At 46.4% G+C, this 27,204-nt stretch overlaps 2 protein-coding genes across 5 annotated transcripts in view; both read right to left on the bottom strand.

Moving 5' to 3' along the window:
* GAD2 (glutamate decarboxylase 2) overlaps positions 1 to 17,722 on the bottom strand; it is a 41,254-nt gene extending 23,532 nt beyond the window's left edge. The window contains exons 1-7 of the mRNA XM_075419560.1: positions 17,533 to 17,722; positions 17,281 to 17,340; positions 16,996 to 17,145; positions 15,767 to 16,000; positions 10,906 to 10,996; positions 9,974 to 10,086; positions 5,934 to 6,049 (exon numbers count right to left, since the gene is read on the bottom strand). Coding sequence (XP_075275675.1) covers positions 5,934 to 6,049; positions 9,974 to 10,086; positions 10,906 to 10,996; positions 15,767 to 16,000; positions 16,996 to 17,145; positions 17,281 to 17,340; positions 17,533 to 17,608 — 840 coding nt within the window. The 5' untranslated portion in view covers positions 17,609 to 17,722. The remainder of the gene's footprint in view (positions 1 to 5,933; positions 6,050 to 9,973; positions 10,087 to 10,905; positions 10,997 to 15,766; positions 16,001 to 16,995; positions 17,146 to 17,280; positions 17,341 to 17,532) is intronic.
* A 1,294-nt stretch (positions 17,723 to 19,016) lies between these two features.
* The window catches only part of MYO3A (myosin IIIA), a 155,023-nt gene continuing 146,835 nt past the window's right edge, over positions 19,017 to 27,204 (bottom strand). For all 4 annotated transcript variants that reach the window (XM_075419554.1, XM_075419557.1, XM_075419556.1 and 1 more), the window contains 4 exons: positions 26,730 to 26,839; positions 24,160 to 24,200; positions 22,284 to 22,424; positions 19,017 to 20,441 (listed from right to left, as the gene is read on the bottom strand). In XM_075419554.1, the coding sequence (XP_075275669.1) occupies positions 20,327 to 20,441; positions 22,284 to 22,424; positions 24,160 to 24,200; positions 26,730 to 26,839 (407 nt within the window). In that variant the 3' untranslated portion in view covers positions 19,017 to 20,326. The remainder of the gene's footprint in view (positions 20,442 to 22,283; positions 22,425 to 24,159; positions 24,201 to 26,729; positions 26,840 to 27,204) is intronic.

Here is a 27,204-nt window from a genome sequence, read left to right as displayed (position 1 = left end):
CATTAGTCAGTATTAGTGACAAAAGCATATTATTGCTCAGGGAAAAAAATGGTGGTTTTGAGAAAGGGGAATCTTCTCTTTGTCTAAAATTTCAAATGCTGTTAGGAATAAGTTTGTTTGTCTGATAGTCATTTCTTCATAGTTAGCTTTGTAAAGTAAAAACACCCTGTAAATTCATTACAGGTGCAATAATGAGTACGTCTTTTGGAAAAAGTAAGAATTAGATAATTAAAAATGATATGATGCTGATAAGTATGGCATTGTTACCTTAAATAAACAGAGCTTCAATATACAGATCCTTCTATTTTTATAGCTTGCTAAATTAATTGCTCATAATCTGGCATGGCTGAAGCTGCCAGGAAGAACGATCCTAATGCCATGAGCCCCAAAGGCCATGGCTGGTTTTTCAGATTGCGGTTTCTCCCTGCTCACATAAATCCAGGGTGGCGCAAGCTTCGTAGAGGGAGCTCATCAGGAGCGCATTCCCAAAGGCTGAGCAAGCCAAGCCATCCAGCAGCCAAAACCTCTCCCAGGTCTGCAGGTTTGGTCGCTGGCACCCCGGTGCTCCACAGCCTGCTCCACACCCTGGAGCTCTGGACCCCCAGCCTCACCCCATCACCCACACACCAGTAAAGGAGACACACATGCTTTCCCCTCCACATCCCCTGGGCTTCAGGCAGTGTGGGATTCCTGGAGGTGCAGGCTGGGCTACTTCTATCTTAATCATCTAAAAATGTGTGTCTGGTCTAGGCTTGTTGTCCGGGCTCCCTAAGTAGTGGGGACGAAAAGGTGCCTCCAGAAGGCACTTCATCCCCGAGGCTTTGGCATCCTTTTTAGACTAGGATGAGTTGCTTTCTGCAGATCTCACTCTCTTTTTATTGGCTATGAAAAGTGCATAGACTAACACAAATTAAATGTTTACACTTCCGGTGGTTAAAGTTAAGTGACATGAATCCTATCTTTAATTTCTCATTGTAAGCTATAGCTTTTCCTTCAATTATCTACAAAAAGAGTATACTGTGTACTATACATTTTTAAATAGACTGTAATGATATTTATATTTGCTACTGTTTCCTTTAGCTACTGCTATTCAAATTTGAAAGTTCTTCATTAATGGCAGGGGAGAAATTAATATATTGTTTCTACACAACATACTAGTGTTTCCATCTTTTGCATTTTTGAAATCTGTAACTTCATACTGCTTTCCTAATCCAGCAAGACTCACAACTTGTATTTTTCCAGTGTAGATAGTTTTACAGCATTATCTGTGGATAAGAAACTCTGCACTGAGTTCAGGAGGATCCTGTGGCAGTGTAAAAGTCACAAGCTACCGACTAGATGAGGGATTAGAACCAAATGCTGAATGTCTCCTTTAGGACAGACTCCCCTAGAGCATTGCTTTTCTGGAAAATGGTTTTGCTTTGATTTGAATGGAGTTACTTGAATTCAGTTGCTCCTCAAGTAAGACCAAATTTTTCACTGCTTCCTTCTGGCTTCAAATGCCAGCAAGCAATACTTCTCTGGTTATTGTGCATTAGGTAACGCAAAGAAAGAACGTGTGAATCCATAAGTTTGATTTTTAGTTTCCTTAGGTGGAAATGAAAACATTCCCTACTAACTTTGTGTGCTTAGAAGTATAACTTACAGCTTCATAATTTATGCCACCAAATGGAAAACATCATCTCCAGGCTCCTCACATCATTCCCTGGAAGCCCCACCACACAGGTCACCCCTTGGACAGCTTCTTGCAGGTTCTAGCCCTGGACGCTGCCTCTTCAGTAGCCTGGCTAGAGGGCAACACTATGTGCCACGAAGTAGTGGGACTAGAGATCAGCTTTTCATCCTGCACAGAAACCACACCAAAATCTTCCAAAGGCTGTGTGAAATAGAGGTCTGTCAAGCTGTCTGCTTTGAAACACGTCACTTTTTAATTTCCTTCTGTCTCAGAGCCAAGAACCTCTATTTCAGATTTCAGAAACTGTTCAGACAAAAACTTTGCCAAAACCACTCTTCTCCCACAGCTACTGGTGCAGTTTGCTGTATTCTCTGCCAGTCATAAGGCTTGTCCACGAAGGGAAATCACCATGCAAGAAGCTGAAGTGGTGATTTATTGCAAACTGCCTCCTCCAACTCAACTGATGTGCAGATGCTGTGCATGCTGTGGCTGTGAGGGTGCTCCCCTACCACCGCAGAAAAGCCACCTCTCATAGATGCTCCTGGTGCTTCTCCAGAAAGCAAGGTCCCTCTGAGGGCATCCAGCTGTCTCCAATGCCGACACCTTACACCTGGGCTGCCAACAGACCCTCCCTTCACCGTCAGCAGCTGCCAGAGCCGTATGCCCAGGGAAGCCTTGGGCAGGAGCTGTTTCAGCCCGAGAGCAGTGCAGAACGGGGGGACGCCAGAGGCCGAGTCACCCTCTCTGTGCTCTCCTGGCTTTCTAACTGGGTGAACTGCCAGTTCTTACTCTGTGGTTTCTCTTCCAAAACCAAGATAGGAGTTGTGTTGCTATTTCCATAGTGCGCACCTGACAAGGTGTTCCTCCTTGCGGCAGCTGCTAGAGGGGATAGGAAATCAGGAAAGCTGATGTGGACTACATGAGCACAGTCTTGCTATGTTGGGAGAACAGCAGAGATGAAGAAATCTCTATGTCTCTCCAATTACATCCAGCTTTTTCTCATTCCCTGAACTGTGGATTCAGTCTGTATCGCCCCTAATTAAACATTGAGTCCATACTGTCAAACAAAAAGGCCAAGGACTGTTTTGTAACCCGAACCCAACTAGTTCTCTGCAGCTGAACTTTTCCCCTCTGCACCCACATCCTCCTTAGAGTACAATGACTTTGTCCTTTTCGCCTGCCAGAGGTGATCCCTGCTCCATGCTATTCCCAGCTGCTGCTGGATGATGTCTAAGTGAGTGCTAGCCGGCCAGATCAAAATCACAACAGAGAATGGGTTAAAATTCAGTAAGACTTGCCTTGTAGACAAGTGGATCAATGAAAATATTCTGAGAAGGTAGCTCTTCCTTTCAGTTGCTTTCTTCACACTGAAAAAGGTATGTCCTCAGCTAACACTCACAGCAGCCTAACACTGATGCACTGGGACACAGGAGGAGGCCTTCGTCTTAGATTTGTCATTGTATTTGAAACAATAGACTAAAATAGGTTTTTACAACTGGCATCCATCACTTTTACCCCTCTGAGTCAAGGCCTTCTGCGTCACGTGCAGCTGCCCTGAAGGATGTCACTTTGCTCCTGCACCAGTGCAGATGAAAGAACCCCTGACGATGCACTGGTGAATACAGAAGATTGAATTAAATCCTGAGCAAGCACATCTCAGTGAAATTCTACCCAGGACAAGACCGACCTAAGCAGACATAGTGTGCTTCATAATCCTTGACGAAACAGAAATAAACAGAAGCAGAGTGAGAGATAAGTCACGGTCCTACTGAACAGCTCGGGGAAGATCTGCTTACTGGGAACATGCACGGCTGGAATAGTCACATAGCCTATTTTAGGCACCTAATGTAGGTTGCATATGTCAAGAGGCTGATCTGTTATGGTCAATGCACAGAATTAGGTGAACCCCTCCCACGGGTGATTTAGAACATCTAAATTAAGGAATATTTAGGTTCCTAATATGGATGCTCTGAGTTTCCTCCAGAGGTGCCTCTCTTCATTGATTGTGCAGAGAGTGAGGCTCCTAATTTGGGAACATGATGCACTCCTAAATTAGGAAGGGAATTACTTAGGAGCTGTGAATTACTCCTTCCTTCCCTTCTCCTCCACTGGCAGCTGAACCTACCACGGCATCACACTGAGGCCAGATCCTGATTACAGTAATATTGGCGGCAATGGTGAAGTGACTTCATTTGTTTATAATAATGGAAGCTCTAGACTGGTAGAAACGGAGCCCAGTCTGTGATGTTGACATCCTTGTCTGAGAATTGCTGATATTGGAACCTTTACTTCTGTCTGAAAATTTTGAGACAAGAATCTCAATGTTTCTAAAAAAATAGAGTAACTTTAAGCTTTGTTTACTATCATGCCACACATACAGAGCATGAGGAGATGATAGTATCACATTTACAGATTGCTTGTTCCATGGCCATCGTCTTACAAGAGCATCCAACCATGGCAGAGAGAAACCACAATCAGGCTGGGGAGTCTAAAAGGAAGATCATCGTGATGTGATAAATGAGACAAATGACATTCTTGTATCTTAGTGTCTATTCAGGCTCTGCAGGACATTTCCTATCTAAAAAAGGATTGTACTTCTGGGCCTCTGCAATTCCTGTAACAGTCTCTGCTATTTTGAGGGTTAAACCCTGATCCCACATCCTTTGGGCAATTAAGGGTTAGAGGATCCTGTCTTCACTTAGTATGGTTTCTTAACTTCCCTAGAAGATGTGCCATTACATACTTTACAGAAAGCCTTGATTGAAGAAGCAACAAAATCGTCATTTCAAGATACTTTTAAAATGTAACAGAATTCAGATGCTGTTCTATGGATTTGCTAGTATATTTGATTTTGGAATGTTTAATTTGCTAGGGGAACAGCTTCTTCCCTGGCATGAAAACACAATTATTAAAGCTCATTTCATTATTTTGGACTGATAGCACAATTTGGTTCATTGTTTAACATTCCATCGCTACGAATACAATGAAATTCTCTAATGATTAATAGGATTTGTTATTTTAAATAATCATGCTGAACCTTATTTGCAAGACTTCTTAGGTCTGTAACTTCTATATGAATAACGTATCTCTAGCTGTACAGCCAACTTTGGAGAGCTGCTACTCCTTTGTAAAATATCCTTCTCTCTGACTGCTTTGGGGACAATTACTTTTCAATGTGGAACCCACAGTTGTGTATCGCATCTCATCCTACTGCCACGAACAGCATCCTCAGTGGGATTTCCTCCCAGATGTTTCTGATCAGTTTGTAGGACACTTTGCTCTTCACACTTGCACAGAATGGAAACACATTCTCTGATAAGTCAAAAAAGGCAGCCAGGAGATGTTGTCTCCTAACATGGACAGCATTTTGCTGAGCACCAGCCATGAAAAAGTCCTTTCTGGCCAAGCCCACACAGCTGGAGAGAAATTTAGAAGGGGACCGTGAAGCCTGAAGAGAGCTCACAGACCATGATGGCTATAATCCATCCTCTTCCCCTTCCTCCTGCACACACATTCTCCACTATAAGCTGCAAGCAGGTTTAAATGGCCGTAAACCTGAAACACTCCCCCCAATACAGACAGAAATATGACTTCTGTATGGTGGTTCAAAGAGCAAAAAGCTGTGTTTCTCCCATGAAGACCACTCTGACTTCTCGCGTGTCCACCTCCCCTCACCTCTTGCACTGCCAGATCTCATCGGTGCCTGTGATGAACCCCAGCGTGCTGCAGCTTTTGCTCACAGACAGAAACCCAGAGCAAAGCCCAGTTCCCCACTGCATACCGCAGCTGCTCTGCTGCACACACACACACAGCATTTCCATACTACTGTATTCCCGTATGTTATCACCCTCTTATTAAATAACAGCAGGAGTGGTTTCAGCTACAAATGTTTTGACTTGCAGTGATTTTCTGTTCCTCTAGTGACCCAAACAAAAGACACTCCTGGCAGAAAGCGCTGAAGCCCGATGATGAGCTCTCATGGTTTGATGTGGTCCTTACCACATCGACATTTATACAGATGTGAGAGCAAAAAGATGGCAGTGGTTTGTAGAACCTGCTCTCCCTGTATTTTAGTTGCAGATAACTGTGCAGCTCATCCCTCTTTATATCCAAAAGCCATCCCCCTCCCATTTTTTTATTCACAGTGAAGGAATAACAGAACTGAAGACAGTTGGCTACTAATTCCTTTTCAGCTATTTGCTTCATCATAAATTCATACAAGCAGATGTACCAGATAGGAAAAAACAGAAACACATACATGTTCTGATGTGAAGGCAACCAGTCTGGGAATAGCTGCCATTCCTTTTTCTTTAACTTCTGGGAACATCTTGAAACGTGCAATCAACATAGCATACATGTTAGATATGGCACCACCTGGAGTCCACAGTAATATACTGTTACTTTTTCTATGCATTGTAATATTATTGCAGAACAAACTATAAGTCTTGCTACAGTTCTTCTAACTCTAATGTTAATGTTTCTGCCTAATGGCAGTTTCTTCTTCCTGATGCTCCTCACAGCTGGATTGCGTAAGAACAGGATCTACTACATCCAAGTAACAATTTATGCAAAAAGTACTGCTGCAAAAAATGATGGGGGGTTTCCTTCCATCCTCTTTTTTGTTACTATTTCTCTTTTAGTCCCCAATCTTATCTTTCTGTATGCCATCAACAAATAACCCTCACTCTGTTCCACCTCCCAAGCGGACGCCACCACAAAGCAACTTCCTAAGTGGCTTCCAAATGCAACCTAAACTGTGCTCCCCCCTCCCAAATTGGGGTGGCGTTTCACGTCCCAGCTCTGAGGAAACCCACACAGTGAAGCCCAACAGACGCTACCTTCTGGAAAACTGGAGTGGGAAGAGGGAAAAGAAAGGAAAAAGGGTAATTCTAACAAATAATTTTCTTGGGGCAAAGGTTACATGTCCCTAACACTAGACTTAAAATGACTGGCATACATTGACTTAAAATACCCATTTCAAGATGGGTATTTTCGCCATTTCAGGATTGGTATCAGATGACAGCTCTACAGTACTCTGTTCCCATATTCAGTTATCAATGCATAAATTAAAAACGAGCACTTCATTTTTCCTTTTTGAGACTTTTAGAAACTGAGCCTCTGTGTCCATAGTGGAATAGTGTTTGGCTACGCATCAATGCTGCATGAGCACTATGGGAATATAATGCAGAACCTGAGGCAAAGTTTGAGTACTTTTACGTATGTACACACGCAAATACACACACTCTCTCACGCACACACACACTCCATTAGTTTTATCCTGTATATATACTAAATATATATATACAGATTGATTACAGATGGATGTTTATGCACATATATTTATATAAAGCAAAGGTGTATACTGATCATGGTTTTAGGCTTTTAAACAAACAGGTTAAACGAACAGGTCAGAGTGCAGCTGAGGTAGGGTTCAACTAACCCAACTTTCACCCATCTAAAAATGGAGCGAAGAGCACAAGACAGGCACTTCCAGAAGATGGTTCAGCTCACCCTAAGGTAGCTGCTTGTGGTAGGTGGGATGATGCCCTGCAAACCCATCTTCCCCTCTCCCTCGAATATATGGCAGCTGCTGTAACTAGCCCAGGGTAGGCACCCAGCGCTTGGACAGCCAAAGTGAGAAATGTAAAATCCACCCTTGAAGCAGACCAAAGTAGCTCTGCTGCAAGCAACAACGTTGCATGATGTTACACTAGCAGGGTGTACGTGCTAGCAAATTTAACATCATTTTGACTTTTATAAGATTTGTTTTCATCCCACTGGAGATATATACACTGTTCTATAGCCCATAGAAACTGTGCCCTTCACTTCTAATCAGTGTCCTGGCTCCGCTCTTGCAGTGAGGCTGCCCCTGCTCTGGGCTTTCCCTGACTTCACCGGCCCTTCTGTGGACCCAAGGGAAAATGCCACAGAGGGAGGGCATTGCTGGCATGGGGGTCAGCACAGACTGGGCTTTGTCTTCCCCTTTCAACTGTGTTGAGAGGTATGAACATATTTCTACACCTCTTTTCACAAACGACAAACCAAGAAATGGAGAGATTAAGAGGAAATGCTGGGGTGCCTGTCCCTAAAAGCAGACGTCATGTAATGGCTGCCTGTCGATGATTTAGGTGACTGAACTAAGGTGTCCAAGTTGAAGAAATTTGGCCTATCATCTTGTCCAAAGTTATTGGCTCAGTGTCAAAAGAATCAAGACTGAAATGTTAAGGTTCTTCAGTACCAGGCTTTCCTATTGGTATTTATCACCTAGCCATTTCACCTGAAGCTTATTAATAAGCCCGCATTCTGCCTTTAAATCTGCAGCTGTGTTTATACCCACAGTTAATTGCAGGCAACAAAACACACCTACAGAATTTGGAGAACCTAATCAGGCCCTTGGGCTTTGCAGGTATTGATACTGTGTATTTCATTCCCGAGAATGCAGAGAGCGAGAACCTTTTCTTCGCAACAGTAAGGACTTCAGCTTGAAGCCATGACAGTTTGAAACGAGAAGACAGCATAGAGATGATTTTGATGATTGCCTAAAACAGCAAAACCTGCACAATGGGTATTGCTGTCTTAAGAGAGTGAATCAGAAAGATGCACTTTGCACAAACCAGAAACTGCAGAGAAAGGAAGGATGAGAGGGGGCGGCACCGCAAGCGGCCAGCACAGGCACACACCTGCCAGACCCTGGCCCCGCGCAGGTTTCAGCTGGATGAAGCGAGCCCCAGCCTCTGACACACCAGCAACTCCCCGGCCCCCAGGCCAGGCAGGGACCCCTCGCTGACCCAGGAGGGAGGGCAGCTCTTTGCGAGGCACGCACCACTCCCGACTGACGCTGTCTCGAGCAGTTTGCCAGACCTGGGCAGACCTGGTGCTTGCACTGAGGCTTTTACCCCCGCCTGCCGCCTGCGCCCAGCCTCTGCCCACCACTGCTCTTCCCTCCCCTCTTAGGTCCCTGACCAGCCCAGCGGGGCTACTGCAGCTCTAGCCTGCAAGGTGAGGAACTGAAGACCAGCCCTACTGAGTCAGGCCAGGGACTGGACAGTAACCAACCACTGTCCAGTTCTCCAAAACATTGGCTAAGGTCTTGGGCTCATGATACACATTTAGATGCTGCCCTGTGTGATGGACACCACAGGTTTGGTCAGGACCTCTCATCACTATCGTAAAAGTTGTCAGAGCTTTTTCTCTCCGTGCTTTCTGAATAAGGACTCAACAAGAAGTAATGTAAATTGTTCTCATCTTTTTCGCCACCTCTGTGGAAAAGCCCAGGACAAAACTCCTGCGCCACTTCCCATGCGGATGCAAGAAGTTGAAGATGAGTCTTGCCTGACCCTCTCCACAGCATGAACGTTACTGTTCACGCCCTCGGAGAGCTGAACATCCTAGGCTGCTATCAGTGAGGTCTTTCCTTTGCTCGACAGTACAAACACTCTTTCCCTCTCCATTAGGTCAATGAACTTTCTTTCCAGAAGGGCTCCTTCCCCTCCGGCTATCAGTCTGTTCTCTTTTGACAAGCCAAGATGCTATGCCCAATGTCAATTCTTACAATGTTTTGCAATTTGGTGAGATAGGCCAAAATTTTTAGCAATGAAATTCCAGAGTAAGATAGGAGGTGACAAAGAGTACAAATCAAAAGACTAAGTGGAATGATTAAAAAACAGAAAGTCTTAGCAACGTAGTATTTGTCAGAGCAAATGATTTCTCTACAGTTAATAGCACTCATTTTTTGCCTTATTCACTTGCCCTGAAGGAATGAGGTTTCTGAGCCTTTAGGCACTCAGATTACCTAGCCACCCAAGCACCCAATGAGCTCAACAGGCCATCTCACACATGGAAAGCTAACTGCATACTGTAATGTTGGCAAGATCTTACTGACCCCACTAAAATTACTTAAAGGCATGCTATGTCTTTCCTCCTTTGCTCCAGTTTCCCCCGTGGTGATGGAGAACATTGTTGTGTTTCTTCCCTCCATTATTAATACAATAGCCTTTCTATTTCATGTAATCCGTAAAAAGTGGGGGCAAAGCAAAACTGCAAGGCAAATGTCTCTTCTGATTATGTTTCCCATGTGCCATTACAGCTGCTCATAATGCAGTGTAATTTGCTCAAACAGACCCTCATAATCACATCCCTGAAATTCATAAACATGCAATATTTTATCTCAAAGAGACCACTGGTGGTTACTAGCAAGTGCCCTCTCGAACATGCATATTTAATTATGTTTACTCTTTACTACAGGGCATGTCATATAGCATAGTCTGAAATACAAAGAAAGCTTGAAATATCATGTACCAGGTGAAAATATCCCATCGCCACAGCCCCCTGGCCAGCCAACCATCTCTCTCATTTTCCTTAGTGTGACATATTCCAAAAGTACAAACACTGGAGCAATTTCATAGGTGAACCTGAAATGTAGTAATGTCCATATTTAATGCTTTCATCTACAATACTAACACATCTTTTTCCAGTATTACATTACATTATAGCCACAATATTTTGCACTGGGTAGAGTTCTGTTTTACAACGCTTTTGATAATCTTCATTCTGGTTTGAATTCGAATGTCTAGAAGGAGAAATGCTGACAGCGCTCAAGACTCCATTTCCACCCATTTCAGTGAAACAAATCTTGCCCAACTCTTCCATGCTCGAGGCTTTGCCCAGTATTGAGTACCTGCTGGGCAGAGCCAGACCTTCGCCTGGCAAAACCCTGTGTTCCTGTCTAGACGCACACACATTAGCAGTCCTATTCATGATGAAAAGACTGTGCATGAAGCCGTGCAAGTGCACAAAAATGCTTCCTAGTCTCAAAGTCATCAAAACCCCACGCTTTAAATTCTCCACCTCTTTGTTACAGAAAGCAATGGCTCTAACTGCTCTGAGTATGGATTGTACACAACCCCTCCACAGGAATGCAGCTATTCACTTATCACACCTTTCATTTTACGTATTTATGCATGCAAAATGCTAACATATTTTTGTCTGTATATTATTTGGGGTGGGGGTGTAGCAAAATCGACATCATATTAGTATGATGACATTTTATAGAAGACAGCCCACAGGACAGTGTTGAAACTCTTCATGTAAATAGCTTTAACAACCATTTAAAAAGCAGACAATTATTTTTCCAGCAAGCTTAACATTAAAGTATTCTTTCTTTCATTCAGCTACAGCAGTTAATATTAAATTATATTAAATATTATTATGGAAAAAAATCTGCTACTTACATATTAGTATTTGCTGCTGATGTCAGCCAGTCTGCTGCCAATCCAACCATGTCCAATCCAGTTGAAAGTTGATTAAAATATCTCGGGTGCCCTGCGTAAGATGGAAAATGTTATCAAAAGGCTGTTGACTCCGAATGAAACTATTCAGTGCTGAATGGTGTATTTATCTCTGGATTCCTATAGAGAAGGAAGTGCTTTCAAGGTACGAAACAAAGCAAACAGCAATAAATAAATTTCTTGGAAAAGGCAGGACTTCTCTTTATTTCTCATTCCAAACTCCGTAAAATCAGAGTAATTACACTGAACGCAGAATAACGAATTCCAACATTCCCTATTATCCTCTCAATATGCCTTGAAAATTAGCACAACGCTGCCTCACAAAAATAGCTGTTTGCTCCCGTTAGTGTGTCACATGTTGTCACTGGATGTGTTTTTGCCTGGCTAGGTTTGAAAGGCACGCACGAGACACCATCTGAAGAGCTTGCCAGAACATATAACATCAGTGATGAATGGCTAATGATTATAATAGACAGGGCGAAATGAGAAAATGGAACATTTTGGTGACTGCTTTGCACATGACTCAAAGGCTGATGATTGTACAAAGATGGCAAGGAAGGTGGAGGTCCTTGTCATTTCTTCCCTGTCAGAGTGCAATTACAAATAGCCTGGCTGTTCACAATTACGATTTTAAACAAGCCGTGAAAACCGGTACTGCTGCCCCAGCAGAATGATGCACAAGATATACTCAGTGAACTGACAGTCCATTTACCTGGTTAATCTAATTGGCTCCTGATTTTCTTCTAAAATCCTGCTAGAGATTTTTCTTAAAAACATACCTAGAGCCATTAAACTCAGTTTTCACCAGTTGCTCCTCGCAAGCCTCTGTTAAGAGGCATAATTATCCGTGCAAATTACGGATGGCTCACAATTACTCAAACACCACTGACTCAAAGGAAGGCAGCCTCTGCTTGGGAAGCACCTGTTCTGACCCACAGACAATGACGTACTGTTATTGCCGTCACGCAAAACAAAAGATAGAGAAAGATGATTGAGGAAATGCAGACCCAGCACCAAGAGAAAACTTATCTTTGGTCTCCGGAGGCCTCTTATCAGGCGCGGACACATGGCTGGCAGAACAGCACGGGGAATTGCTCCCCAGCTCCCACCTCACAGCACACAAAGGCAGAGGAATCGGGCTGTGCGGGCAGACCAGAGCAGGGGATAAGGGGCTGGGACACACACACACACAAAATCCAGCTCCCCGTGCCCATAACCCGAGATGAGCCCCAAGCTGCTTCCATCTAGCTTGACTGAGTTTTGCCCTGAGCCATCCTCAACAGAGACAGGAACTGCCACCTTCCCCTGGTGCAGGCTGGCCAGGACAGGCAGCCAAACCCGCTTGGGTACGGAGGGATGCTGCAAGATCCAGGAGGATGAGCAGGATCCTTCCCCCACACCTGCACGCTCTCAAGTGGGGTAGGTGGGCCTGGGACACACGTGCACTCTGCTGTTGCCACCAAAGCTACAGCGATCACGCGATGGGGGCTGGCTCTGCCTGCAGAGAACTGCATCTCACCTAACGATGGGATTTTGAGAGATTTTGGTATTCATAGCTTGGATTCAATCTTACAGCCCGGCTCCAAGCGGGTTCCCAAATTCCACCAGAAAGCAACAGAAAATTGGGAGCTGAAAGCCTTTGATGAATCTGAGCCACAGGAAGGCTCAAAGAGCCCAGAAAAACTCTTGCTTTGGAAATAAATCCACGCTGAAAAGCTGGGGAACAGCAGAATTCGTACGTGCAGCTGCGGCGTCTCCGTGGCTCTCCGTCAGCCCCGTACCCAGCCCCGGGCGACAGCCCTGTTGTCACTGCTTGTTTCTTCAAGGAAAGCCCACAGCACACCTTCTGCTTTGGGAACGGCCGCGGGAACGGGGCTGGTCGCATGCGGGGGTCGTGGCAGCTGCAGCCCGGAGCCAGCGAGGTGGGGGAGCAGTGTTGTGCCCCCGCAGGGATGTTACTACGGGGAGAGCACGGACTGCTGCTCGAGCCCCTCATGCCTACACCTGTAACAAGGCCCCCGCCGCTCAGTGCCCGTCCTTTTGCACCGTGGCCTTACCACGCACCGGCAGAGAACGCAACGCCCCAATCTGACCCCAACCTCTGCTGCAAGGGTTTGTCCGTCCACCTGACACCTGAGCTCTCGTCCCTCACCTAGATGGCCGTGGCAAATTGTGGCTTTGCTTAAAAGACCGGCTCCGCTGGCTAGGTGAGAAGAGTTTGGGAGAGATGCTCAAAAATCACCGCCTGGGTGCCGTCTGCCTGAAACGCACACCCTTTGTGTGATTGTTGTCACCGAACAAAGAAGTGACTGGAAAATAGACTGACAGGGTGCCGGGAGGCGAGGGCGGGAGGAGATGTGAAAATAGGAGATTACCACTTACTGGTTGGTTTAGCAATACACAATGTATTTCTGTGTATCCCAGAGTAAATCGGGAGGTGATGGGCAAGAGCTGGGGCTGAGGCACCGGGACAGCCTTGGCCCCACGCACTCTCCTGGCAAACACACTCCTGCTCGCGCTTTAGGCAGAGACTTCCCCCGGCATTAACAGGCAGCCTCCGCAGCCTTGACAGGGAAGAAACCACAAGGGCCGGGCAAAGCCGGACTGCACGAATAAAGGCACGGCCGGCAGCACTGGCATCGCCCTCGCTCGCAGCCCCACCGTGTGCACAGCCCGCTGCTGGCACTGGGGCCTGCCAGGGAGCAAGGCTGGACCACTGCCAGTTCCTCGCACCCTTCCTGGGGTTTCCAAGCCAGTTTTAAATGTTCGCATTTCAATTCCCCTGCGAGCACTGCACAGGAATCGAATTTTGCATCCATCTTCCCCTGCATTTGCAGACGCTGCCTTTTGTATTCTCTCAGACAAAAATCTTGCCAGGGGTGGATGCCGGTGGCTGGCGAGGGGGCAGAAAGCCATACCCAGGCACCCCAGCAAGCCGCGGCATGCAGGCAACACCCGGGAGCATCCCCCAGCCACCCCCCAGCCGAAAAATCAGCCATCCGGCTCCCCGAATGCCAACCGGGAAACACTGCTGGCACTTGGGCATCCGGTTTGCACGGCTAATCTAAACAATACAATTTATTTTCCAGTTTGCCTCTCGCGTCTCCGCAGCCAAACGCAGCCCAGGTCCGAAGGGCTCCCGCGGCGGCAGCGCAGGCAGACCCCCGCCGCCAGAAACTGCACTGCTCACTTCTCCTTTGGAGGCAATTCTAGCCGTTCACCCCCAAGCACACGCCGAGGGGCTCCGGGTTAACTCCCGGGTGTTTCGTGAGCCCCCCCGGGCTGGGGGGCCGCCAAGCGAGGTGGCTTCCCGGCCCCCCCCCGCTCCTCACAACCTCCCTCACCGCCAGTCCTCGGTCCTTGAAAACATTATCTTCACTAAAACAAATCAAAAAATGCGAAGAAGGGAAAACCTCACGTATTTACTGTGAGGAAGAGAAACGGTAACATTGTGTTGAAAGATCTTTTTTGGATGCACTACATGAAACAGCTCCATTACGTGAAACAGGCTATAACAAAAAACAAAACAAAACGAAAATCGCTTTAGAAACCCTATTCTTTGATTTCCCACATTCGTAGATCCTGTGTTTCACAGCATTCTGTGAAAATATCTTTCCTATGCCCTACCCAGACACATCACATGGATCACTGGACCGATCGACTTCGTTCCTGTGGACATCATTTATCTAACTATTTATTCCAATATTTTACAGTCATTTTGACAGCACCCGACTCACGCATCGAAAAACATTCAGCTGCACATTTCCACCTCCAAACGAGGACGATTGCACAGATCCCCCACAATCTTTACTGGGATCAGTTTGTTCTGTTCCCAAAAGGTGACAAAACCTGGTTTTTGTTTTCCCCTCACCCCCTGTCCACAAATCAGCTTCTTGCCTCGTTCAGTAATTGCCACACATTTATTCTTAAGCAATTTCCCGGTAATTGAAATTCCCACTCAGAGCCCCCGCACTCTACAGTACTTCTGAATCCCAGCCGTAATTACAGCCACGCGTTTTGCCCGCTCCACCGCCGCTTATTTAAGGTGGCCCTGGGCGCGGGGCCGGGGGCTTCCCCCCTCCCCGGGTGAGCCCCGCGCTGCCTCCGCGCCACGAAGCCCACGGGGGGGGCCCGACTGACGGGGGGTCGCAGACAGGCGGGAGTCAACCCATGCCCGCCCCCCCCACCCCAGTGAAAAATAACAACAAAAGGCCATTAAAACGATTCGGGCTTTGTTTTCATCGCTTAAGCCTAAAGTTGGAAAAAAAAAAAAATCTCAGTACTCCTGTGGGCAGTTCTACCAAATTTTCCTGTGTTTCTGTCCTGCAGGTAAGGGGAGCGACGCGGCAAATGGCCGCTCAGAGCTCCCATTTACAGGACATTTATTGCGATTTTGGCTGTTAAATAGGGTGGTCCCTGCTTCCTCCCCCCCCCCCCCGCCCACCCGCTCTGCAGGGAGCCAGGGGCAGCCCCCGGGCCGTCACCTCTGAAATGGAGGAGCAGCCAAGGAGGAAAGGCGCAAAGGTGGCGAGAAGGCTGCTCGGCGGCACGACCGGCAGCCCCGGCGCCGGGAAGCATTCATTTTGCATCAGGAAGGGTGCGCGATGCTGCACCGACAGCTACCGAGACGGGGCGGCTGGGGTATTCAATCATTTAGGAAAACGATTTCTGTCTCTGCTAGAAATTGGTTGGAACTGACAAAAGACAGTCGCTGCTTCGAGCTTTAACGTTTCAAGATAAAATGAAATGACACCTTTAAGCATGGATGAGACCGAACGGGGTAGAAAATGAGCAGGGCTATTACCTGTTTTAATTGCGTACTTCAGAGTTGTTCTGCAGTTCAACAAAATTTCTTCCAAGGTCTGCGGCTGGTCTGCCAGTTCCCAGTTATATTCCTGGAGCAGCTCATTTGGGTAATGGAAATCGATAACTTTTGTTGATCTGTCAAAACTTTTCACCACGTACTGGAGTAAAATGTCCACAACGTCTTGTAGGAAAGACATAGTTGTCATTTCTGCATTGCATGCCGGCAGAAGATCTGGGAACGGAGGAATGAAAAGTTAACTTTGTCTTATGATTATACGCAGATTTTGAAGAGAGGCTTCTTCCATTTATGTTTAGGAAATCTTTACACCGTGTTGAATAAAACTGACTTTGTTTTCATTTAATGAGCAAATTGGTAAGATTGTGTTTTACGGAATGTTCTGAAAGAGAAGTTTTAATTTCCAATCTCAAATAGTACATTTTGCCCACGGTATATTTCAGATCAATTTTTAAGACAACAAGAGAGAGCGCGGAAAGAAGAAAAAAAAAAGGGAAAACGAATCTCTGGAAAAATAAAGACTGGGAAAACAAATGCTGCAAGAAGCACTCTTGGAAACTGCCGTCCGCCTTGCACTAGAACACCTTCCGCGGGGCTCTGCGATGCGAGTAACTTGTTGACAATTTCACGCCCGTTCCCGAGGCCATGCCGCGCAGCCCCTCCGCGCACCCGCCGGCCCACCCCGGTTTAAAGCGAAGCGCGACGGCTCGGGCAGAGCCACGCCGCAGCGGAGCCCCCGGGTCTGGGGCGCCGGGGCCGGGGGGGCAGAGCTCGCCCCGCTCACCGTGCGAACGGGAGCGCGTCTCTGCGGGGGGCTGCGGTCGGCGCGGCAGCGGAGAGCCCACCGCCACGGTCAGCAAAGGCGAAGCGCCAAAAACACCTCGAGTTAAAATAAAGCAGGAGGAGAGCGCTCGTCCTCCCTCCTCCCCTCGAGCCTTCACTACATCGCGGGGGCTTCACCCAGAAGCACTCCGCAATTTTATTGCTTTGTTTTTTGGCGGGGATTTTTTTGTTTTGTTTTTTTTTTTTGGTTGGGGTGTGCGTTTTTTTTTTTTTTTTTTTTCAGGCGGGTCCGAGAAATGCCGAGCGGCCGGGGCTGGGGCTGCGGAGCTCCGCGCACCCCCGGGACCCCCTCACCGCCTCCCCACCGCACCGCACCGCCGGTTTCCCGTCCGCCGGAGAGCTGCGGCGCGGCCCGGGAGCGCCGTTACCTGTTGAGCGCAGAAAGGCGTAATTCACCTCCGCTCTCTGGCAGCCGCAGGGCTTTTTGTCGCAGGTACAGGCCGGCCGCGGCTCTGCTGCCCCCGGGGCTGCCCTGGCGCCGGTCTCCACGGGCTTCTCGGCATCTCCGTAGAGCAGGGCTTGACAGCGACAGGGACACAGGGCCTCAGCACCGCGGCAGCAGCCCCCGTCCCCCCCTGTCCCCCCCCGGGCAGCGCTCCGCGGGCGCGCAGCCTTGCGCCCGCCGCGGGCTGCCGGGGCCTCCCCGCCCTTACCGCAGAGTTTGTTTCCGATCCCTCCCGTGAACTTCTGGGCGACCTGACACCAGGCTCTGGCTGCAAGATAAAGCGGAGCGGGGGGGGTCCGTGGGGACGGGCGCGGGCGGGGGGCGGCCTCGCCCCACAGCCGGCATTGCTCCCCAGGACCCCCCCCCCCCCCCCAGCCGAGCCGGGCCGGGCCGGGCCGGGCCGGGCGAGAGCCGCCGTCGCTCCCCGCCGCTCCGTCCCGGCTGCCCGGCGCTCCCCTACCTGTGCCGGGGCTCTCGGCGGCGGCGGAGCCCTCCTCAGCCCCGAAGGGCCAGAAGCCGGAGCCGGGGCTGGCCATGGCGGAGCAGAGGCGGGCGAGGAGCGGCGAGCCGCGGCCCCGGCGGCCGGAGCGAGTGTGCGTGAGTGCGGGAGCTGCGGGTCTGTCGGCGCGCGCGGCGGCAGGCGAAGGGGCGGGGGCGCCCCGCGCGCGCGTGGGCGGGAGCGTCTCCCGTGGGCGCCCCCGGCGCGCGCCCCGCCGAGATGCCGCGGTCGCTGCTCCCCCCCCCCCCCCCGCCCCGCCCGCTGCTCCCCGCCCGGGGGAAGCTGCCGTGAAGGGCCCCCCCGAGCCCGGCGCCGACGGGGGGTGGAGGCGGCAGAAGGCGGGGGCAGAAGGGTGGTTTTCCGGGACCTGGCGCGGCGGTCCAGCCCGGTGCCCCGGGGCGGGGGCTGGGATACCGGTCGCTGGGGCTAAGGGGAAACGTCCCCAGTCCTGTGAGCTTCAAAGGGACGAGAAATATCCTCCCCACACCCCCCGCCTCTCACCCCCGCGGCGGCGGGCAGGGGGCTCCGGAGCGGCGGCGTCGAGGCCGGGAGAGACCCTGCCGCAGGCGGCGAGCGGCGGGGGAGCCACGGGGCGGGGAAGGGACAGCCCGCCCGGGCCCCCGCCGCCCCCCCTGCCCGGAGCCACCGGCGGGGACCCCGTCGGGCCGGGCCGCCGCGGGGACGGCGCCGGTGCGGGGCTGGGTCGGGGGCAGGCCCCGCTCCCGGGCCGGGCAGAGGGGTCCCGGCTGCGCGCCCGCGGAGGTGGCGGGAGGAGCCCTGGCATCCCCGGGCCGCCCCCGGGGTCTCCCCGCGCCCCCCGGGGATGCTGCAGCCCCGCGGGAGGCAGCGGGTCTCCGAGGCGAGGCTGCGGGAGGGGGAACACAACCGGCCGCCTTCCCTCCCCGACGACGTTTTCGAAGGCGACCAAACGTCCCCCTTGCACCGGTCGGTTCTCGGGCGCGGCTGCCTCTGCTCCGGCGCGGGAGGGATTCCGAGCCCCCGGAGGGAGGGAGGGAGGCGAGGCCGCGCCAGGCCCGGGTTTGGCCCGCTCGCCCAGGCCCCCACTGCTCCTCGCAGCCAGGCCCTGTGGGCTCCCAGGCTCTGCTCGGCCGAGGGCATCTCCGCTTGCCGCGTGCACCCACAGGGTTACTGGGACTGTTTTCTCCCCCTCCCGAAAGCTCAGGGCAATGTCTTGATGTTCTGTAACACTGCCCTGGTGGGAAAGCAAAAAGAAAAGCAGCCCAGGCACCTCTGAAATTACAGGTCTCTTCCAGTTTCCAGGTCACACCGGCCTGAAGGAAACGCAGACGGTCACTCCGGCTTTCCACGGCGAGAGGCCGCTGTCAGCCCTTCGCCGCCTCGCTCGCCCATGCCCCAGTCCACAGCGCGCGGTCAGTTCTGGGTGTAATTCAGACACAGCCAACCCTTTGCGCTGCCTTGTGCGTTTTTATTTACTTGACCGTTTAAACAATACAAGAGAAAGCAACTTTAAAACAGATTTAAAAATTTAACCAATCTATTGCAAATTTTACATTGCAGCAGATTCCAGTCTGGTGCGCAGCCTTACAACTAGGTGCAGAAGAAGAAGCAGCCGTTACCTGTCTCTGGGGAACAGGCCAAGTGTGGGGGGAACAGCCAAAAAACCAGCCCCTGCGCCTCGCTGCCACCGCCCATCGCAGTATTTAGGAGAGCTGAGCGAGGGAGCAGGATCAGGCCTCTACACTGCCATCGGGAAATCTGCCTGCTCTTGCTTTGCAGCTGGGAACATGCAATTATGAAAGGAAGCACAGCAATTATCTGTGTGGTTTCTGTGAAATAAGGTCTTTCAAATAAGGAATCGGGGGAAAATCTGAACACGGTGGCTATTCCCACTTCAGTTCTAGTGGAACTGATTAAGAATGATCGTCACATTTAGGCGGCAATCAACCAGAGAGCATCTTTCTGTTCCTTTCTTGGCATCCCAGAGATTAAGATTCCTAAAAATCTAATGCAAAGGAGAACAAAGCAAACATGATTTAAAAGTTCATCACTTAGTCACAAAGCTCTGAGGCAGAGAAGAGGGCTGGATATACTTCCCATAAATGGACATCTCCAACATAAAGATTATACACACAATATTGACCTTTAAAACTGGCTACTAGCTTTACAGTAAAGTCAATAATGAAATTGACTGCCATAATGTGCTATCCAGTTAATCATTTATGTTTGTTTTCATTAGAGGAACCCTTGCCACAAACAGTTCATCCCAAAATTTAGGCATTGTAAACCTAAAATGAGCAGATATTCCCCTATGGTGTTCTTATGAATTTTTTTTCCTGTAAAACAATTTATTACAAACTATAAGTAAGGTTTTCTGAAGGTGCATATGGGAATTTGAAAGCTTAACTAGGGAACTATAAACCAAATGATCTATTTTAATTGGATGAGACTGATGAAATGCAGAAAAAGAAATATGCACTGAGGAAAGTAAACTAGATCTAAGCTGCTTAATGTCTAATAATTTCAAGATGTAGCAGTGGTATCCAAAAGCTGATTTTTATATTAGGTTTTTTTAAAGTATATTATATGTGACTGACAGTGTCCCTTTGCAATGGTGTTGGGCTGTAAACCACAGTAATTCATATTCACATGAACACACACATTGTAAACTTGAAATGTTGGAGATTTAAAAAAAAAAAAAGGAAACACATGGTATAAAATGATAAAAAAGATTATGCTAATAAAAGCCAAATGGCAGCAGGAACAGCAGCAGCAGCTAGAACTGCTGGATAAGGCGCCGGCGCTGTGAGGTCTTCCGCAGCAGTCGTCTGTAGTCATAGGGATTATTTTCGGGTTTACCCTCTTCCAGGGGGCTTTCTGCAACCCTCGACCTAGGGATTAAACGCAGAAATGGTTTAGAAATTAAAGTCAAAACATTTACCTTGGCAAACACTCCTAATCGACTGCTTAACTGCCACCCTCGGGGGGAAAAAATGAAAGGAGAAAGAAAAAAAATCAACTGACTTTGCTAGGCCTCTTCCCGTGCTGCATAAAGGAGGCATCTCGGAACAAACACTGTATATACTCAAAGCAGATGAAGACGGAAGAACAACATGTTCTTCTACAAAAGGGACACAATAGAAGGACATTAAAACGTTGAGAACACAGGGGTGCTTTGCAGTAGCGTTTGCCTAATGGTTACTGAACCAGATTTTCAGTTGGCGTAAATTTGTTTGCTGTTTTTAACCTGCCTGTGGAGCCCACTGTAAGTGTCCAGCTCATTATTTCCCCCCCCCCCCCCCCCCAGATGGCAAGATGCATTCTGGAAGCCACCTCTGACAGCCTGGAACGGTGACATGGCACGAGATGTTACCATGGAGCAAGACTAAAAATAAAACTCAGTTATTTAAAAAGTATATTACTCTGAAATAATTACAAAAAAATGCAGTGTTCTGTACTGAAAGTGTACCCCACCACTGGTCCTACACCAGCGTCGAAGGTAAACTGCCAAATAAAAATACTCAATGCTTCACTTCCGTAGATTGAAATGACTGTATAGTCTTTAGATCCAGGTAGCCCCATTTGAGAGAGACGAAAGTGCAGAAGTGTTTATTAATTGCAACTGCCCTCAGAGGCAGCAGTGTAAATTTAAGTTACACAGATTTTTTTCACTATGGCTAATTAGGATGCACTCAGAGCAGCACACAATAAAAGGTAAGAAATCCCTTTTAGAGAGCTCAGTGGCAAAATTCTCATTTGTCTAAACCAGACCCCAGGGTGACAGATTTGGTGGAATTAACAACCCTAGAAATGCAACATTTTCCAAGGGATGTAAACAGTATGGTACTTCCCTGATATTATTATTTGTAATTCCATGCCTTCACAACACCTTTCTAACACTAATTTAGATGCTACCTGAAGAAATGCCAAAAAAAAAATACATGTAAAGGGCACAAAACATTTTACAAATATTTTCTCCATCAGTTTGGATACGTTTTCAAATTCAGTGGTCATCCCAGGCTTAGTGCTTCCCTTAAGCTTTTCACCTAGATATTTTCCCAGTTTTTCTTATATCTATGAAGACTCAAGAAGACAGAAATATATAAAGCTATATAAGTACATGTTTGCACCTGCAGCGTGTGTGGGTGCCTTGGCAAGAGTGAGAATATGAATTTGCTGAGCTCAGCAGCGGTCACCCTCTGCGGAGTCCATGCGGGAAGGAGGTTGAGCAAAAGCCCCCTTTAGGGTTCTTCTCCTGGCTGCCCACCTTGGTGGGCTCCACCACAGGCTCTGACATGTACGCTGACATGGGACAGCAGGAAAAGGAGGCACTTAAGCTGGTGGCTCATCTGCAGAAAGCAGCCTGAGAGTTCTGCGCCCATCCACCCTATTTAAAGCCTGAGTCACAAACAAAAGCTTTAGGTTCTGCTTTAGTTTAATTTGATTTTAGGTTAGAGATTTACAGCAGGTGTCTGTCCATCTCATCTGGCACTTGGGAAGCCAGAAACTAGCAGGTAGGCTGAACACCAACCATACTAGCGTTTGCCCCCGCTGCATAAAGGTGGGAAATTTTCAGCTATACGTTTTACAAGTTGATTTGGCAAGATTCCATGAATACAAAAACCAGATTTATGTCTAATTTGAAAGTGTATCTTTCTTTTGTGAATCTTCTGAATACCTCAACAAGGTTATACAACAGTTATTTTTTCCTTTTACTATTTTGTATGAATTACCGATCAGTCGCTCTTAAAATTGAAGTCCTGCGCTCAGCTGGGTGTCTCTTCTTTCTTGTGGTAGAAGCACTGTCCTTTGAGGTGGAATCAGTAGATGAAATTTCTTGGTAGTAGATATCTAAATCTAGCACTTTGCTCAGACTGTCAATAAATAAGTACACTAAGTTAACGGTTTCACTTTTCAATATTATATTCATCATTCAAAAATAAGGCCAACCAATATCATTATTAGTTGTGTTTATGTGTCGAGAATCTAAGGAAAAATATATATAAGCACAAGAAATCAGTTTCTGAAATGTGACTCTTGTACAATGCAGATGTTGAGAATTTTTAAATGCTAAATACTTTTAGATGTACATAAAGCAAACATATATGACTGAAATTGTTTGGGTTTGCCATTATACTCAATGGAGAAGCATTTTTATGGTATAATTTATCTGACCTATTTTAGATATCTCTTTGAGGAAGAGATAAATCATTTTCCTAAAGGTGACTATTTTTTTCTCTGAGTACAAGAAAAGAGTCTAAAGCAACTAGTTCAGATAGTGGTGTCAATAATGCAGATGTCTCTTATTTTGTTAGATGAATGCTATTCAGGGTATCATATACACAGAAAAAAACAATCCCAATATCCAGTTCAGAATGGCTAGGGCAAAAATAATATCCTAAAAGCACCCTGAAAAAAAGAAGTTCAGAATTCAATTCTCACATTGGTAGGAACCAGAAATAATTAATTTGATTTCAGTTGCTAAGTTCTACTAATACAGAGCCAGCACATGAAAGAAGATGCAGTCATGGAACTGGTTAAGTAGATTTAAGATGAATGAAACCTAACTTAGGCCAAATGAGAGAAAACACTAGATTTGGATTTTTTTTTTTTTTTTTGGCTAAATGTGAGACAACAGTAAGTGTGAAATTTTTTCAGGATTCGAATGACATCAGAAGAGCTGTAACAGACCAGACATGGGGCACATGGACATTAAGTGAATCCTTTAAGCAGTGACATAATCAAATGCAATTTAAACTGTGGTTGAATGAAGCTAGATGCTGTGAACACATATTATGTGCATATAATGTCAGGTAACTTCCTTTAAGATACATATTTTAGATACAGAGTTTGTATTCTGCAGCCTCAGCCAAGGGTAATGTTAAAAGCCCATTCATCTTGCAGCTATGACCAGGCTACCATAGCACGTATGCTATAGTACTACAGCAACGTCACTGGGGAGCAGCAAAAAAGCTGAAGTAAAGAAACACAAAAAAAATAAAGCTATGGTGTATGTCAGGAGCTGTGAACCAGATCTACAGGATCTAAGATACAGAAGGGCAGAACATATCTATTGCTTCCTCTCTTTCTGCAGAGGTGCATCGAAATAGGTTAGCTACACTGCAAAGAAAAGACTTCTGGTTGAAATGTCAATGGCTACTCTTCTTTATCTGTTTTTAATAATTATTGTTTTAATTTTCTATGATCTATTTCCAAACAGTCATATATTTTTTATGAGAGAATTTTAGCAGTCTTTGTATTTTTGCTAATAAAAAAGACCTGGTTGTTCATTTGCTTTGACTGGAATTTTAAGCACCTTCAATTATTTTCTGTGTCAGAACAATCTTTGATGTGGACCTTATCTTAACTTATTATTGTGCTTGTGTTGCCATGGTAAAGGGCCATGCTGTGGTAAAACTGAATAACTGAATTCCATAATGGATTTTTGTTGTCGAAAATTGCATATTTGAACTTTGTATACAGTCTCCTTCCTGTGAATCACCAAATCACTGTGCTTTTTTTTAATGCTTTATTCTCCTGGTTTGAGTAGAGCTAAGAACTACTTCTAGAGTACTAAAATGACAATAGTGAGATAATGAAAAAAATTACCTTTCTTTTCTTGGTTTCCGTTTTTCATCTTGTATTGATTTCTAAGAAAATACAAAGTAATTTAAAAAATACTAAAAGGAAAGCTTATGCAAAAATACACTTCATCATATGTTAGGTAGGAGAGTGTTGTATATTTTGCATTAAAAGAAAATATGGAGAATGTAATTTGCTGAGCAAGTGCCCCAGAAACATCTCTTTTCAGAATCTTTGAGAATGGGATTAGCATTGTTACTCCCAAATTTCAGTTGCCACACTGTGAAAAGAAGCTAAAGCATTCGTGATCAGAACAAAAAAGGAGATCTCAAATGTTCAGATATCTATAGTTGTTTTAATGAAGTTCAGCACTATCTCACTGAGGCAAATTTACTGTGATGCCATGAGAATTCCCATGAATACAGGCAACACAGTGACAGCAGTCATAATCCTCTTCTCATTAATGTCAATGCGGTCTTGTCACAGGTTTTAATAGAACAAAATGGACATTTAAAAAGCAGTATACTAGGTGGCAAAAGCACCTTTAGGATATAAAACATCCAGAAATGCAGAGGAGAGAGATTTATAAGGAATGTGAATAATTTCTTACCTATAATAGATTTCTGTCCCTACAGCCAAAACAATGCTATGCTGCAGCATCTAAAGCATCACACTACAAAAGCAGTATTTTTAAGTGCAGATGGTCTTAATTTTGGTCTTAATTGTGTTTCTTGCAAGTGAGGGAAAACTTACTAGAATTAGTGAATGCAAATCCATGCGCTGCAAAGTCACTGAGAACCAGAAATCCTCATGGACAGACACTTCTTATGCGGGTAAATGCACAAGACATATAATTTCAAAATGATAGGGTGATCTGAAGAAATAAACCCCCAAACAAACTTTCAGCGCCTTGTATGAACAATGGGCTATTGTCAGAATTCATTTGTATCTGAGCACCACTTCAGCTCATTTGATATGCAAGGAGATGAGCGAGAAGGGAAGGTGTCTAATTAATATCTGTAACATCTTGTGAGAGAAATATCTATTTTTGCAGAAGACAGGAAATTTTTCAGAAAATGCACTCATATTTTGTGCCTTCACTTTCAGGTGATCTGGGCTTGATGATCATCTGCGAATACCTGCAGGTCACAGAGATTTTTAATAAGGTGGAAAATTCATGATAGCTGGAAAAGCTGACTACCCTCAAGTTAGAGCTCAATGACTTGCCCAAGGTCTAAGAATCTAAGAACCAGCTGGTCTCCTTTCTAAGATTCAGTGTACAGCTGTTTATACTGAACCTTTCCCTTACCAGTGTTAGGGAGCCAGGCTTTTTTTTTTTTCATGGCTTCTTGAAAAATACCACTAATTGAAGGTAATACTGATGAATACCTTGAGAAACCACTGCTAAAAATTTGTTTAAAAATTCCCCGGCATTACTGCAGTTTTTGTTCGCACTGATGCGATGGCTGTTTTCTATATGGAGCTGGCCATGTAACAAATTAGCTTTCAATAAATACTATGTTCCTGACTGTATAGACTCGGCTTTCTAAATATGCATTTACTTCAGAATTACACTTCACCTCAGAAATTTCCTAATACAGAATTCAGTGTCATGCCTTTCATTTCCATCCTTTTTCTCACCAATCTTGCTTTCACAAAACAAATCTTATTCTTACATGTCAATTTATTTTTAAGAATATAATTTCTTTTCAGAATATCACTGTTCCAAAGCCGTGTTATTTCAAAGCCCCAATAATAAAACATAGCTGTATTTGTCTTTTTTGGTATGCCAGACACAAGTATCCCTAAAGGCCCTGGTGACACCTTCTGTTGAAAGGAGAAGCAATTGCTACGGTTAGTTTATTAGCTGGGCTCTCACCGGCTGTTAAAATGGGTCACTAAGATACAGGCACCTCGAGCAAATGAGTTTAATTGCTTTTTTGTTGGAACTGCTTTCCGAGCTGCTTTTACATTTTTCCTCTTTCTGCTTACTTTCTTGCCTCTTTTCCTGTATTTGAGGGCACTGAAGTCAAGAGTGGAAAGCAGCCCTTGGTATCTGAACTTGGACCAAAGGCTATAAATAGAGACGCTGAAATCCATTAGTCTCTTGAGCTGCTGGTATTTGCCAATTCCTTCCCAATCACAATCTGACACATTTGTAAAGGAAGTTACAGTGTGCATACTAATATAGCCTATTTTAATATTTGCTCTCTCTGCAACATCCAGCACTAATTTAGACACTGAAAATAGCTCTCCGAATGAACCGGTTTCTCTCTCATGACTTACAAAGAAACTACGGAGACTGGGCACTTCATTTGGTATTGAAAGTGCAAATGCTGCTTATGCATGTAATTAATGTCTGTATGTTTCGGTACGAAACTAAAAATTGGTCTGACGCAGGGCCCCAATCAGGGCAACTCTGAACCTTAATAATTTCAAATCTAGTTTGACATGTGAAGTTTGTGGCCTGCATCCTTTCAGCAGGGCACAGCTGTTGTGTTGTATTAGAAAGGAATACAGCGAATAGGGCATTCAGAAAGAAAGTTTAGGCAGGAATTATCTGGCAGTCTTAGACCACAAAAGCTTGCTAAACTCACATGTATTAGAGTGTAGTAGGTGGAGTCTTCTGGATTATTTAATGTCTTAGGCTTCCGTGGCCGCCTTGGGGGTCTCTGCATTGGGCGCGAGTCTTCTACTTTGGCCACAACTGTAAAAAAGCAGAAGACAGCAATGCTTATTTCTTCACAGAATGGGAGGCTTTTACAAAAACAGGAGAGAATTTCACCAAAGAGAGCAAAAAATCCACATAGCCACTTTTACTGCTTGCAGTAACTGAAGAAAGCAACTGTTTGGGGCATTTTGATGACCAGACTGGAAAGGGGAATGGGTTTATCTGTTTGAGTCCTGACTACCCCGTGGACACACGCCACGTAACGAATGTCAGGCTGGAACAGCCCAGCACTCTGCCTGGCACAGGCTTCTCCTCCTGCAAAGGGCTGATGCTTCACGTTCAGAAAAGGACTCTGAAGACTGCTGGAAGGCTACCATCTTGTAACAGGGACCTGGGTGGCG

This window comes from Opisthocomus hoazin, chromosome 4, assembly GCF_030867145.1.
Source record: "Opisthocomus hoazin isolate bOpiHoa1 chromosome 4, bOpiHoa1.hap1, whole genome shotgun sequence".
Classification (NCBI taxonomy): Eukaryota; Metazoa; Chordata; class Aves; order Opisthocomiformes; family Opisthocomidae; genus Opisthocomus; species Opisthocomus hoazin.
The sequence above is the reverse complement of the archived record's forward strand: the minus strand, read 5'-3'. Positions and strand labels throughout refer to the sequence as shown.